General features: G+C 44.0%; 1 protein-coding gene across 1 annotated transcript in view; it reads left to right on the plus strand.

The window, feature by feature from the left end:
* si:ch211-51a6.2 (neurotrypsin) overlaps nucleotides 1–15,196 on the plus strand; it is a 51,236-nt gene extending 36,040 nt beyond the window's left edge. Inside the window, exons 12-15 of the mRNA XM_067972332.1 lie at nucleotides 17–95; nucleotides 2,107–2,229; nucleotides 9,116–9,396; nucleotides 12,390–15,196. Coding sequence (XP_067828433.1) covers nucleotides 17–95; nucleotides 2,107–2,229; nucleotides 9,116–9,396; nucleotides 12,390–12,745 — 839 coding nt within the window. The 3' untranslated portion in view covers nucleotides 12,746–15,196. The remainder of the gene's footprint in view (nucleotides 1–16; nucleotides 96–2,106; nucleotides 2,230–9,115; nucleotides 9,397–12,389) is intronic.
* The last annotated feature ends 83 nt before the right edge of the window (nucleotides 15,197–15,279 follow it).

The raw sequence follows: 15,279 nt of genomic DNA on the forward strand, positions 1-15,279 counted from the left end.
TGTTTGGGATGTTTAGGTTCCTTGCCTTCAGTGTGTGGCCTGCGTTTGATGAATCGTCGTAAAAAGCGCATCATTGGTGGGAATAAGTCTATCAGGTAGGAATTGGAAAAGGTATTTTAATCTACAGTTTGCTTTCTGTTAGGAATCTGGTGGAGAAAATGTCATCTAATGGTCAGCTGACTTTAAAAGTATATTTGCTGCAAACCAAGTTTGGAACTTACTCTTAATAAAGGAAAATTGAGAATTACAAAGACTATGTCATCTTCCTACCTGATTACCAAAATAAAGTAGAAAAGGGTTTCGGGGTTACAGAGCTATTAATAGATGAGTTCGATTCACATGAGAGTTAGGAAGAGACTACAGAGGCCTTGGGGGTGAGGGGCAGAGGGAACCCATGGTTCAAGTGGCCATTATTGTACTGCAAGGAGTTGGCTTGATGGGCCAAATGGCCTTTTGTCATTCCAAGCATTCTTCTGTTCTTTCTATCAAAAAATATTAAAAGGATTGCTACTCTATTTTCATTTTTTTAATCCTCCTTTCCTTTTACTTAAGTCATCTTCACGCATTCTTTGCTGGTCATATAGTCGCCTCACTACAAGCTGTATTGTTCTCAACCAGTGATGCCACAGAGCATTCATAACTTCAGTTCCCAATTGGATGGGTTCCTAATCTCAGTCATGTAGGCAGACATGATAAGAGGTAGAGGCTAGACCTTCCCCTAAAGAGAAGGATGTCCAGACGTAGACACATTCAGTGATATCTGGAGCCCCATATGTGTTCCAGTCTCTGTTTAATAAAACATAGTTACCATGGCCCACTAACTGCATGTCTTGGCATCTTGTTCAATAGTGACATAGCGAGAGAAGCTTGGTTTGTTCCACATCTGTATGTTGTTTGTAATTTTCAGATTAACTTCCAATATGTTTGGTGGATGAGTTGGACCCTCCTTCTGAATGCTAGTCTCTCAAGATTAATGATGCCCATAAGTGACCACAATTCATTGTTATCTGGAGGCCTACTTTGTATCTGATATTAAGGATATCCATAGTATGTGGTGTGTGTGTCTGTGCATCTATGCACCTGTATCTGTGGAAAGTGGCAGGAGAAGCATGAGTTTTCAATTACAGCCAGCTCCACCCGTAAAGGACACGTTTATAGTGGACAATCGCATCTATCAAATACTGAAAATCAAAATCTGGGCCTGCTTAAATCTACCATGTTAAATGGACATTGAAACTGGTTTAAATGAACAGAACTTCCAATCGTTACATCTTATTTACATCTCATTGTCTACTCCCAATGCAGCCAGATTTTAGATGTTCAATCTTGTCATCAATATAGATTCTGTTTTACATTGTGCTCACGAAGGAATTCAGAACCTGCCTTGTTCTACTTGATTTAAAAATTATTATATTGCCCCCTGATGCAACTGCAACCTGTTTCTTTAAATGCACTTCTACTTTGGCAAGTGCAATGTGTGCTGAACGAAGCACCAGATGCTGAACGGAGCACCAGATGCTGAACGGAGCACCAGATGCTGAACGGAGCACCAGATGCTGAACGGAGCACCAGATGCTGAACGGAGCACCAGATGCTGAACGGAGCACCAGATGCTGAACGGAGCACCAGATGCTGAACGGAGCACCAGATGCTGAACGGAGCACCAGATGTTGAACAAAGTACCAGCTGTTGAATATAACACCAGATGTTGAATGTAACACCAGCTGCTATTACATTCAGTACCTGCTCTGCTCACCAGCACAGCTGCAGGTTTAAAGAGGTACATTCTGCTTACAAAAGGAGGCTGTATAATGATTCTAAAATCAAGCATGATAAGGTAGACCTGTATAACTTCAATCTGATTTTTGTATTGTTAGAATGAATCGTGCTTCCACCTCCCCGACCTCTAAAAGGTACATTGGACAGTTCTTGTAACAGACAAAACACTCCATGCACAAACTGGTCCTTTATGAGCAACTTGCCCCATATATAAAACAAAACGTGTAGATTACTCTTTTTCTCTTTTGGCTAATTCATTTCATGTCATCACCATACAGAGGTGTTTGTAAATGTTTTCCAGTAAAGATATTTCTGGCCTGTTTCCAGAGGTGGATGGCCGTGGCAAGTCTCGCTGAGGCTCAAGACATTTTACCGAGAAAGCCGTTTATTGTGTGGAGCCACATTAATCAGCAACTGCTGGGTGCTGACGGCAGCTCACTGCTTCAAAAGGTTTGTAAGGAGGGGAAAATAATCTTTTGTTTTTGTTCAAAAGTGGTTCTCGTCCTGTTTTCTCATTGCATTTAGATTTGTTAGTGTGGCTGACATTCAGTTTTCGTTTCTGCATGCGAGTGGTACTCACACTTTCCCTGACTTCGGCAGAGAATGGATTGTGTCTGCCACAGACCGTCAAAGCGGTGAAGTAACCATGGAGAACTTATGTAAAGAATCCTACAACACCAGGTTATAGTCCAACAATTTTATTTGAAAATCACAAGCTTTCGGAGATTATCTCCTTTGTCACTCACCTGACGAAGGAGATAATCTCCGAAAGCTTGTGATTTTTCAAATAAAACTGTTGGACTATAACCTGGTGTTGTAAGATTCTTTACATTTGTCAACCCCAGTCCGTCACCGGCATCTCCACATCATGTAGAACTTAGTGCATGCTTGATTGTGCCGGGGTTGGTGTCAGCTTCGTATAATGGATATAAAACTCACAGGCATTTGCCCACTGTGCCGACTTTAAGTCCTCAGCTCTCACTGTTTACCTGCAGAGTGACCTTGAAATTACGCTGTGCAAATATTAGTGCATAAAAGCCTAACGCTTCAGTCTGCGATTTCTTTGTCTGCTATTTTAATGGAACCATTACCCTGTTTATTTTAAATGGGTTAACACCTCCAATAAAATAGCAGACAAAGGAACTGAATAAGAAGGCGTTAATGTGCTAATATTCAACACAGAGTAGTTCTGACCCAGTTCCACAGAAGCGGAAATTAGAGGCCTCGACATCTATGATGTGCTGGCCGGCCTCCCACCCTGCACCCTCTGTAAACTTGAGCTCATCCAAAACTCTGCTGCCCCGTATCCTAACTCGCACCAAGTCCCGTGCTCGCTGACCTACCTTGGCTCCCAGTCCGGCAATGCTTTGATTTTAAAATTCTCATCCTTGTTTTCAAATCCCTCCATGGCCTTGCCCCTCCCTATCTCTGTAACCTCCCCCAGCCCTCCGAGCTCACTGCGCTCCTCCAATTCTGGCCTCTTGCGCACCCCCGATTTTCATCGCTCCACCATTGGCGGCCGTGCCTTCAGCTGCCTGGGCCCTAAGCTCTGGAATTCCCTCCCCTAAACCTCTCCATCTCGCTACCCCTCTCTCCTCCTTTAAGACGCTCTTTAAAACCTACCTCTTTGACCAAGCTTTTGGTCACCTGTCCTAATATCTCCTTATGTGATTTGATGTCAAATTTTGTTTGATAATCGCTCCTGTGAAGTGCCTTGGGACATTTTACTACCTTAAAGGCACTCTCTAAATGCAAGTTGTTGTTGTTGTTAAATCTTCCTCTTTTAAAAAAGAATAAAATTGTAAAAAAAGTAGCACTTATATAAACCTTTAAGTTAATGAGACAGAGTTTCCTCTTTAATGCTTGGACATAAAGCATTGCAAGTTGTTGTTGTTGTATTTCACCGGGTGGGAAACCCACGGGATTGGGTGGGATGCTAGTTTTACCCTCTTCAATCCGGGCGGGATGTAAAACTAGCGTTGCACCCGATCCCATCAGTTTCCCGACGGGCGGGTTAGGTTAAAATTGCCTCCTGCAGTGTCACGTACAAACAAAGCAGTGCAGATTTTTGCAATGCAGTGACATTTTTTGTGTGTCATCACCTTGCGTGTTTACCAATGTTGCGGAAGGAGAAAGCTGCCCTCACAATTTCACAAGAACACAATGCCCCTTTAACCCTGCCCAGTCCAAGGATGAATTTACTTGTGGGCATGATCAGCCTTTGGGGTGACTTGGTTATCCATTGACAGCCCCTATCTGGTTTGAAGAGAGTGGCAAGTAGGTGATAAGGCTACAAGGCCGTAGCACTGATTCTCCAATCCACAACTCTGTCGAGAGCAGCTCTCCACTGGGTGCATGCGATCAATGAATTTACCCTCATAGGTCAAATATTTGACCTGTTCGCATCTATGACACAAGATATGAATCTTCACACTTGAGGCTTCAATTTCCAAAAAAGAAAACAGGGTTGGAACTTGTTTCTTTAGCGAATCAAATCTTTTTTTGGAAGCTGCTCCTTCCTTTAGAATGGGTCCAGATGGAAGAAGCAGGTAAAAGAAGGACATCAGAATAACTTGGTTTAGAAGGGAAAAAATAGAATAGCTACATAGGGCCCGATTTTACCAGGGGTGCGGATTCTCGGCGGGTGGTCCATCGCGCCCGGTGAAATTAGTGGGTTTCCCGCGCGATCGTAGCAGGCAAACCACTAATTGGATTCACTTACCTGCTCCTCCGGGTTCCACGCTGCTGATCTGCGCGTCGGGCGGGCTGCGCATGCGCAGTACGATCTGTCAGCTGGAGGCGCTCTATTTAAAGGGGCAGTCCTCCACTGACAGATGCTGCAACCAATAGCAAAGATGACTGCATGGAGCAGCCCAGGGGGAAGGCTGCTCCCAGTCTAATGATGCCTCACTCCAGGTATCAATACATGGGGTGAGGAGGAGGGGGAGGACAGAGATCTTCCACCCGGCGGGCGGGAGGAAACGGCCTGCCTCCGCCACCAGGAAGGACTGGCTCGAGGTGGCAGAGGGGGTCACCTGCGCCACCAACATATCGCCCACCTGCACACAGTGCAGGAGGCGGTCCAATGACCTCAGTAGGTCAGCCACAGTGAGTACACGTAGTCCTTCCCCTACACTCCGTCTGCCACATCACTGCCCCCACCCCACATCTCCTTCGGCACTGCCAACACTACTCTGTCACATCACCCCTCATACCCACTCAAACCCCATCCTCATCTTACCTGCACCTACTCACCTCGCCAGTACTCATCCCACCACTACCACGCAACCCAACCCTCATTCAATCTCATGGCTCTATCCCATACTCACCCTCTCGTACATCTCTCTCATGGCCAGCCCCACTCAACCTGCCACCACCTGTGCTGCAGCCACAGGGCATGCATCACATATGTGCAGTAGGCAGCGTAAGGCAAACGTGTCGTGAGCATGAAGGGGATGCACAAGGGTGTTTGAGGGTTTGTCATGGTTGGTACTTATATTGAATTTCAGAACAACTCACATCACACATTATATTGGCGCCACTACTGCCATGTCTTCGCGAATCCTGTCCGGTTTGTGCAATAATGCCCGCTCCTGGGTATCACTATGAGGACCCACCACTGATGCCACCCAGTGTGTCACTGCAGAGTGGGTGTAGGTGTATTTGCAGGGCTCTTCTGCGCAGACGACTGAGACACATCGGGGATGTCCCCGGTTGCAGCCTGGAAGGCTGTGGAGGAGAAGTTCGGGAGGGCAGTGGTGACTTTGACAGCGACAGGTAGGAAGATAGTGCTCGGGCCAGCCAGGAGCAGCTCGGCATGAATGAGGCTGCAGATGTCCACGGCTACATGTCGAGTGACTCTGAGCCTCCGTGTGCACTGCTGCTCAGAGAGGTCCAGGAGGCTGAGCCTCGGTCTGTGGAACGTGTGGCGAGGGTAGTGCCCTCTGCGACGCATCTCTCTCTGCGGTAGCCCTCCCTCCTGCTGTACAGGTGGATGTATCACAGCACTCTGTTGTGGAGCTCCATGTGTCAGAGGTGGACGGCGTGGATGGTGAGGCTGGTGATGCTGTTCGCCCTCCGAGGAGGTCATGACTGCAGCTACGGCGGCTCCCATCCGCAAGATGTACATCTGAGGGGGTCCGCAAGGTAGGTACATGTCTCCGGACCCCGGGGTAAGTGTGCAGGTTGGTGACTTTGACCGTCAGGAGGAGGGTGGTGGAGGCCAAACTTTGTCCCAAGTGACAGAGCGGCCTCCTGCAATGGGTGAGGGTCTCCCCCCACTACCTGTCAAATGGACCTTTGCAGCTGCCACAGGCTGACAGCTGCAACACGTCCATTCGAGCTGGGAGTGTTTCCCCCAGTGTGTGAAACAGTCCCATGTTGATCAAAAATCACACACAGTCCCTTAATCAGGTCAGTTAATGACCTGAACAAGCAAAGTAAATACTCTCAAGTGGCATCCCGCTGGCTTTAATTGCCTGCGGGATTCCCACCAGCGGGGGCTGCGCGCGCACGCCGGCGCGTCAGCGGGGAACCCGGAAGTGGGCGGGATCGAGGCGCGATCCGGTCCCGCACCTGGATTTTGCAATTTTCGGGGCCTCCCCCCCCCGCCGAGAACGCACCCGATAGCGGGTGCTAAAATCGGGCCCATTAAGTTAAAGTAGATGGAAAAGTAGAATTAAAAGGGAGAGTCAGTGAGGGAGAAGAGAGAATTAATGAAAAGGGAAACAGGGCGAACAGAAGTGAACAGTGCAAGTGTTTATTTTTGTAATTTAGTGTTAATCTATCAGCGTTTGAGTAGATTTATTCCTGTGATATTAGTGTTTTGGCATCACAGTGTGTAAACTGAAAACCTTTTTTAAAAGTCGTTGGTACTTTCTGAATTAATAAAACGTGATTAGGACAAGAATCAAAGTAAATATTGGCACACAGTTGACCACATACGCCTAGTGTTGGGAGAGCTCGCTGTATGTCACACTCACCATGTATATAAAGTAATTTATAATGCTGCATTTTACTGAAACTACACAGTCACTCTGTGTTTTAGAGAATAGGGGAAATTCCTATAATTCTCTAAGCGGAGGGAATCCAATCTTTTATCTTTATGGGACTTGTGGATGTCTTGGTTCTTTGGGACCCATTAATTTTCCTTTAGCTCAAGATGCTGATACATCTTCAGAAAAAAAATATAAAGACAGATGGTGTGGGACACAAGAATGTCAAACTGGTGCAATTTATAGAGTGGCCCCAAGAGACTGGGCATATTGTTCAGGCAATGTAGAAGATATTTTGTGTTACATCCAACCAGACCCAACATTTATGTGGCAATGGTTGATCCTGCCTTAAGTAAAAAGTCCTACCCATCAGCTTGGTGAGTATGTACATAAATAGCAAGAAATTGTCTTACTTTGTACCCTTCTAGAGGTCTTAAACCAATCATTTCCAATTCTGAATGGATCCCAATTATGCCAATTCAGATCTGTCCAAATTTACCCAGGTTAGACTTGGATGCCATCCTGTCAATCGCGGTAAGTACATGGACTGATGTTGGGACAGTTAACATCTGAAACTGTCTGGGAAACCAATTGCACTGTTAGAAACAAAGTTTTGCATTTGGTGATCCAAAAATTGGAGATCTCGTTCTGAATCTGAATCTTCTTCTCTTCTGAGTCTGGACGACTGTGTCCGTACCGCTGCCCCACCCCACCCTCGGAGGCAAATCCTTCAGCCATCACACCCATTAACCTCTCTGCCTTGCCTCATTGTTCCCCGTGTTCAAAAACCTCCTCGACACTTATCTCTTCAGCTAGGTTTTTGGTCACCTTCCCTAGTCTCCATATTTCTGCTTGGTTTCCAATCTGACCTTTTGTGAAACACATTGGGACATTTTGCTATGTTAAAGGCCATATAATGGTATAAGTTGTTCTTGTTGATTCGAATTTAGGATGAGTTCACTTCTTTTTTGAGTGTTAGGTTAAGATTAGCTCTGCTTCTGTGTTGAATGAATGGGTTGATTGTGCCACATGATGAACCCAAGTGTAATTGTGCTTGTAAGAGTCTGACCAGATGGCACACTTACACTTATGCATTGTATCACACATTGGGACATCTCCGTTTGACTCTAGGCTGACATTCACCGTTGAATTCTGCCAAATGATGCATTGCTGATGCTGATCAGATCATTAGGCATTGTAACAAATGGAGATGAAGTGGGCTGGAGGGAAGAGCAACCAATAAGGATTCCACCTTGTACTGCATTTTGTGCACCATCTATCAGCTGACTTTCAAATAGCAAATGCAGAGACCCAAGTAGATATTCGATGTCAACCACCCATGCACTCGACTTGTATTCTATAGAGATAAAATACATCAGCATAAAGTACAAAAGCAGCTGCTTGTAAGGAGGTGCAGTTTTGGTGAATATAAATATTTTAGCTTATTGGTAATGGTCAATAGCTGTAGAGATCGACGTTTGGAATCTCTGCACGGAAAGTTGCTGGTTAGAATCAGAAATTGATGGTGCAATGACCAACATATTGGGCTGTGGCCAGGGATAGGGTTATGAACCTCAAGCACATTCCCATCTTGTGGCTCTCAACCGCACTCCCGCCAAGCACTGAGGAAGGTTTATTCCATGCACGTCTCCTTGTAGAACCATCGGTGGAAGCCCAGGAGATATTCGTCTAATTGTCTTCTCTTCTGCATGGCCTTGGGAGACAAGGATACTGAAAGAATATGGTAGGATTTGATACTCCTACTAAAAAAATCCGATGTTAAAATTTCCTTGTCTTCAATGAAGCCATTTTGTGTGTTTTGGGCAAGGATGTAAGATGTGCAGCAGCAGAGGACTCTATCTTGGGAAAAGTAGGACTTTCAGCACAGTTGGACTCCACAGAAGTACCTTTCTATTTAGCTTAGAGTAAGGGCAGTGGAGAGTCATAGAACAATACAGCATGGAAGGAGGCCATTTGGCCCATAGTGCCTGTGCCTGCTCTTTCAAAGAGCTATCCAATTAGTCCCACTCCCCTGCTCTTTCCCCGTAGCCCTGCAAATCTTTCCCCTTCAAGTAGTTATCCAATTATCTTTTGAAAATTACTATTGAATCTGCTTCCACCACCCTTTCAGGCAGCGCATTCCAAATCATTATAACTTACTGCGTAAAAAAAATTCTCCTCATCTCCCCCCCCCCCCCCTGGTTCTGTGCCCAGAAAGTCTTGGACTTTCCTTTGCTCGTGCCAATGGAGAACCTAAAATGGAAATGAGGGAAAAAACCCTACATTATAAAATTTTTATTTCAAAAAGAAGTTTGCGTTTACTAGGCTGTTGAACTTTTCAGGTTTGGAAATGACACACGACGCTACTTTATTCGAGTCGGAGATTATCACACGGCCGTAGAAGATGAATATGAGCGAGAAATCCCTGTGGAAAGGATCGTCACCCACAAGAACTACAAGCCAGACAGCAGTGATAATGATATAGCACTGGTCAGAATGAAGGGCAGAGAAGGACATTGTGTGTCATTTAATCAGTATGCAATGCCAGTCTGTTTACCAGGCAGAAAGGAAAAAATCAGAATAAACAGGCAAACCTGTTACATCACTGGTTGGGGAGATACAGGTAAGAGATTTCCAGCTCCTGCAATTATTCAAAGAATTACATAGAATTTACAGCACAGAAACAGGCCATTTGGCCCAACTGGTCTATGCTGGTGTTTATGCTCCACACGAGCCTCCTCCCACCCTACTTCATCTAACCCGATCAGCATATCCTTCTATTCCTTTCTCCCTCGTGTGTTTATCTAGCTTCCCCTTAAATGCATCTAAGCTATTTGCCTCAACAACTCCATGTGGTAGCAAGTTCCATACTCTCTGCGTAAAGAAATTTCTCCTGAATTCCCTATTGAATTTATTAGTGACTATCTTATATTATGGCCTCTAGCTTTGGACTCCCCCACAAGTGGAAATATCTTCTCTGCATCTACCCTATTGAACCCCTTCATAATTTTAAAAGACCTCTGTATCAGGTCACCCCTCAGCCTTCTCTTTTCCAGAGAAAAGAGCCCCAGCCTGTTCAGTCTTTCCTGATGGTTATAACCTCCCAGTTCTGGTATCATTCTTGTAAATCTTTATTGCACCTTCTCTGGTGCCTCTATATCATTTTTGAATATCCTTCCTGTGTTATGAGGGCAGAACATTCAGTTGGAGAAGTTCATGTACAAATGCTTCATGCTTTTGTACAACATCCCTGTGTGTGCTATTTTTAGACAGGCATTAGCCCAAACGGGTTAACCACCCCCTCCCCCGCCTCGTGTAAAAAAAAAAATACTGCACGGACCAATGTCGAACAAATGCTTTAAGCATGAATTTTGCCAACCACAAGTTCTAAGGTCAACATCTCAAAACCGAAGGTGCGCATTTCATAACCTTTCTAGACTAAGATAATGTAAAGCCCAATTGAAAGTTTAAAACAAAATCCTTGACAGATTATATTAAAACCCTGCAGACCTCTTTAGTACTTATTTTTTTTAAATGTTCATTTTGAAAAGCAATCGGTTGTCCTCCGGGAGACCAGAACTCGAATCCCAGTTTCACCCAACTTGGAATCAAATTCCGGTCTCCAAGTTTTCTTGGTGGTTGAGTTTTCCAGTCCTGGCAAGGTCATCTGTGAGGTGGAGGAGAAACTTCTAAGAACAGTATCAATGGGTAACATTATAAGGGGAGGCTTTTCTAGAGCAGAGAGTCAGCATTAGTCATGTCTGACTAATCAAGTTGAGTTTTTTGAGGAGATCGCTAGCATGGTGGATAGGGGAGTGTCTATGGACATTGTCTATATGGACTTCCAGAAGGAATTTGATAAGGTTCTGCACAAGAGATTATTAGCAAAAATGAAAGTGCATGAAATTGGAGGTAACCTTGTCTTGTGGTTGGGAGGTAGGAGACAGAGAGTAGGGATAAAGGGGACATACTCTAATTGATGAGATGTGATAAGTGGTGTTCCCCAGGAATCTGTACTGGGGCCTCAGCTTTTCACCATATATATCAATGACTTGGATGAAGGAATAGAGAGTTGTGTTTCCAGGTTTGCAGATGACACTAAGTTAGGAGGCACAGTAAGTTGTGTAGATGGGAGCAGAAAGTTACAAAGGGCCATAGACAGACTAAGTGAGTGGGTAACACTATGGCAGATGGAATTCAATTCTTATTGGTGAGAGACTAGGAGCTGTGGAGAAGCAAAGGGATTTAGATGTCCGGGTACACAAATCACTAAAGCTAATGTACAAAAAGTAATCAAAAAGGCTAATGGAATGTAGGCTTTTATCCCTAGAGGTTGGAATACAAAAGTGAGGAAGTGATGCTTCAGTTGCAGAGAGCCCTCGTCAGACCTCATTTGGAGTACTGTGTTCAGTTTTGGGCACCGAATCCCAGGAAAGATATATTGGCCTTGGAGGGGGTACAGCACAGAATCAACAGAGTGATACCAAATCTTAAAGGGTTAAATTATGAGGACAGTTTGCGTAAACTTGGTTTGTATTCCCTTGAGTTTCGACGGTAGAGAGGTGATTTAATCAAGGTGTTTAAAATGACAAGGGGATTTGATAGGGTAGACACAGAGAAACAATTTCCTCTGATGGGGAATCCAGAACAAGGGGGCATAATCTTAAAACTAGAGCCAGGCCATTCAGAAGTGAAATCAGGAAGCACTTTTTCACACAAAGGGTAGTGGAAATCTGGAATTCTATCTCCCAAAAGACTGCGGATGCTGGGTCAATTGAAACTTTCACGACTGAGATTGATTTTTGTTAGGTAAAGGTAGCAAGGGATATGGAGCAAAGGCAGGTAAATGGAGTTGAGGTAGGGATCAGCCATGATCTAATTGAATGACAGAACACGCTCGATGGGCTGAATGGCCTCCTCCTGTTCCTATGTGTGGTGTAATTGTAAACTCCTTTACAATTTAGCTACATGTACAGAGGAAACCATCCCCTTCAGTTCTAATGAAATGCACTGTTTCACTTTCCCATGATTTTTCTGCCACTGAGAACTACTAGTGTAAGATAATGTGGTAATTACTGCAACATTTTCAAAAACGGTACTCCTTAAAACACATCAGGGTAGAACTTCTAATCGGCAAAGTTTGTGTACGAACGCTTACCGTGCATGTACTGCATTCCTGTATGCACAATCTTCACACAGACATCACACTGCTTAAACTAAACGCTTCTGTGTAAAAATGGCATACATAGAATCATAGAGCACAGAAGAAGGCCATTCAGTCCATTATGTCCGTGCTGGCTCTTTGAAAGAACTATCCAATTAGTCCCACTCCCCCCTGCTCTTTCCCCATAGCCCTGCAATTTTTTTTCCTTTTCAAGTATTTATCCAATTCCCTTTTGAAAGTTACTATTGAATCTGCTTCCACCACCCTTTCAGGCAGCGCATCCAGATCGTAATAACTCGCTGCGTTAAAAAAAAATGGGAAGGCATTGAGAGCACATTAACGTACGTCAAGTTGGAAGCTCTAACCTATCACATTTAAATAAAATGGCCGACATTGGCCACTCATGAGGCAAGTAATGCAATGACTTATTGTTGTTCTAACCCACTTTTTAGGTCGATCCTATTCAAGAACATTACTTCAAGGCGCTGTCCCCTTACTGCCAAAGAATATCTGCAAAAGCCGCTACAGGAACAAGTTTACCACCCGCATGATTTGCGCGGGCAATCTGTCTGAACACAAGCGGGTTGATAGTTGCCAGGGAGACAGCGGCGGTCCTCTGATGTGTCAGCGGACAGGCGGGCGCTGGGTCATTTTAGGGATTACCTCATGGGGTTACGGATGTGGAAGAAAGGACTCTCCTGGAGTTTACACAAAAGTGTCCAAATTTGTCTCTTGGATCAAGAAAGTGACTAAAACCAAAGTGAAAACGGAGGAGAACATGGTGAGCAAGCTAGCTCAGAAGCCATAAGGTGGGGGGGGAGAGGGGAGGAAACAGTTCAAATGTGAGCGACTGAATTATTTCTTACTCAGTACACCAAAGATCTCCTAGAGTAATATTGGGATATAATTTCTCTCCACTACATTTCCAAAACAAACAGCAAACATGATGTTAGAATAAACTATAGACAATTAAAAAAAAGTTGGTCCCAGAGATTCCTAGTGTGAGGAATAAGTTGGTGTTCGACAATTCTGTTGACAGTTATTTAAATAACACATTGCACTTTCTTACCAATTTTTTTTTGACACGGGGAGAGATTTGATGTTCACAGCAAAAGGTTCAATGTGTTTCTGGTGTACACATTTACAATTTCAGTATCGGTAACTAAGAGCAGAACTCTTCCCCTTATAATTGTCTTGTGGACAAGAACAGGGTCAGTTCAGTTCTTGGCCTTCGTTACCATTCAAGTTTAGCTGCCCTGTATGAGTTTCAGCTAACTGGAGTATCTTGTCATCGCACTGTAATTCAGGGAGGGGAGGAAAGGCCCATCCTGCACTGCAACACATGACTCCCATCCACTGATACAATAAAAGACAGACTAGGCAAAATCCACAGCCCGGACTAACCCTCTCCCTGACAGGTTAAAGCAGGAAAGCATCAAAAGTGGCTCATTTTTTCCCCCAATGCTTTGTGGCTGATGATAAACTTGACTTCAGGCTGATTAATAGGGCAAAACAAAGATTGCCTTTCAGACTACTGCAGTAAAGAGTGCGAAATGTTGAACATGATCTTTGCAAAATGCAAACGGTTACCAGGAGAAAAGGATCATCGCAACGCATACAAGTGGACGTCAGCCATGATTATAGGCAACTGAACCAAATAAAGGATGAAAAAATAGAACAAACCTCAGCCATCCTGAGACTTGTGCCTGCGTAGACTGAACCTCCAAATCCCATGATATTTGGCGCTTCAAACTGCAGCTTGTGTCTCGAACTGCCTCTGCTAGTAGATTAATCCTGCAACTTGTGTTCATTTTTCTTAAGTCACCAAAGTATCAATATTTAAATCGAAGCAAAATGTGTAATCTGTACCAGTTTTGTGAGCACTGTCCCATTCCATGTAGCAGTTCTGCTTTTCTATTTTAAGGAGCATCTCTCTCATTCTGTGAATTTTTGCAGTAAATGGACAGCTATTTCCTGCAGTAGTTAGTTAGGAATAAATGTGCCAGGTTCCAATTATAAAGCGTACAAATGTTGCAGGTGACCTTGTTTATTAGATGAACCAAAGATGGTACTGTAATGAGCTTTTGAAACACTGCCTCTTCCAAACAACAGCTGAATGAATATAAAGTGCTCATTTAATATTGATAGATTCCATTGAGTGCGTCTGCATTTTGTTTGCTAATTGGAATCTCTGGTTATGGTGCAATTCTGTGGCAACACCAGCAGGTGGCAATCGATTGCATTTTGCAGAATTTTAGCCTCATTAGAGCCGGTTAGCAGATTAGTGACTAGAAATCGATGCTGATGTTAATAACCATCCTGCTTTACGTCAAAGAGTAATGTTTCGAATTAGCACTGTTGCTTAAAAAATCTGTCACATAAGTTTCAATTTCACTGGCACCATATGAATGCAATATGTAAAAATATATAAAAGATGTTACAGTGAAAAGAAAGAACTTGCATTTATATAGCGTCTTTCATGAGCTCAGGATGTCCCATTGCAGCCAATTAAGCTCTTTTGAAGTGTAGTCACTATTATAATGTAGGAAATGCAGCAGCCAATTTGTACACAGCAAGCTCCCACCAACAGCAATGAAATGAATGACTAGATGATCTGTTTTAGGTGTTGGTTGAGGGATAAATACCCAGTTCGTTGGGTGGGAACTCCCAATAGTGCCATGGGATCTCTTACGTTCACCTGAGAGGGCAGACGGGGCCTCAGTTTAATGTCTCATCTGAAAGACAGCAACTCCCCCACTACAGCACTGGAGTGTCAGCCTGGATTTTGTGCTCAAGTCTCTGGAGTGGGACTTGAACCCACGACCTTCTGACTCAGAGACAAGAGTGCTACCCACTAAGCCACAGCTGACACTGCAGCCAGAAATTTAAGTGATATTTTCAAAAATAATTATACTTCTATATGCTATTTTTGTGTGGGGGAGGCAAGTACATCAAAAAGATTCTGGGGTTTGAAATTACGCTCTGGGATTACTCACGTTAAAACACTTAAACGTGTTTGTATAAAATTCATCCCACCAATGCTTAAAGGGAAGTGTTAACCCCTTTAAAATAAATTAAAGGCTTTCATCTTTATCTTGTAATTCAGAGCAGTCTTACTGTTATGTGACGGAGCTGCCCAGATCTGAACAAATGCCAAAACAGGGACAATTCAGAGATAGCTTCACGTGAGAGCTCCTTTACAAAGATTATCTGTAATTTGCCGCATGGTTAAACCTGATTGGAGCAGCACACCTGCTTGAGAGCATTAAAGGACTATTACCACCAGATGCATTGTGATTGGAAGCTATCTTTTGGTTACCAGTAATGACAAAAACATTTCTG

Source organism: Heptranchias perlo, chromosome 36 (genome assembly GCF_035084215.1).
Source record: "Heptranchias perlo isolate sHepPer1 chromosome 36, sHepPer1.hap1, whole genome shotgun sequence".
NCBI classification, from domain to species: domain Eukaryota; kingdom Metazoa; phylum Chordata; class Chondrichthyes; order Hexanchiformes; family Hexanchidae; genus Heptranchias; species Heptranchias perlo.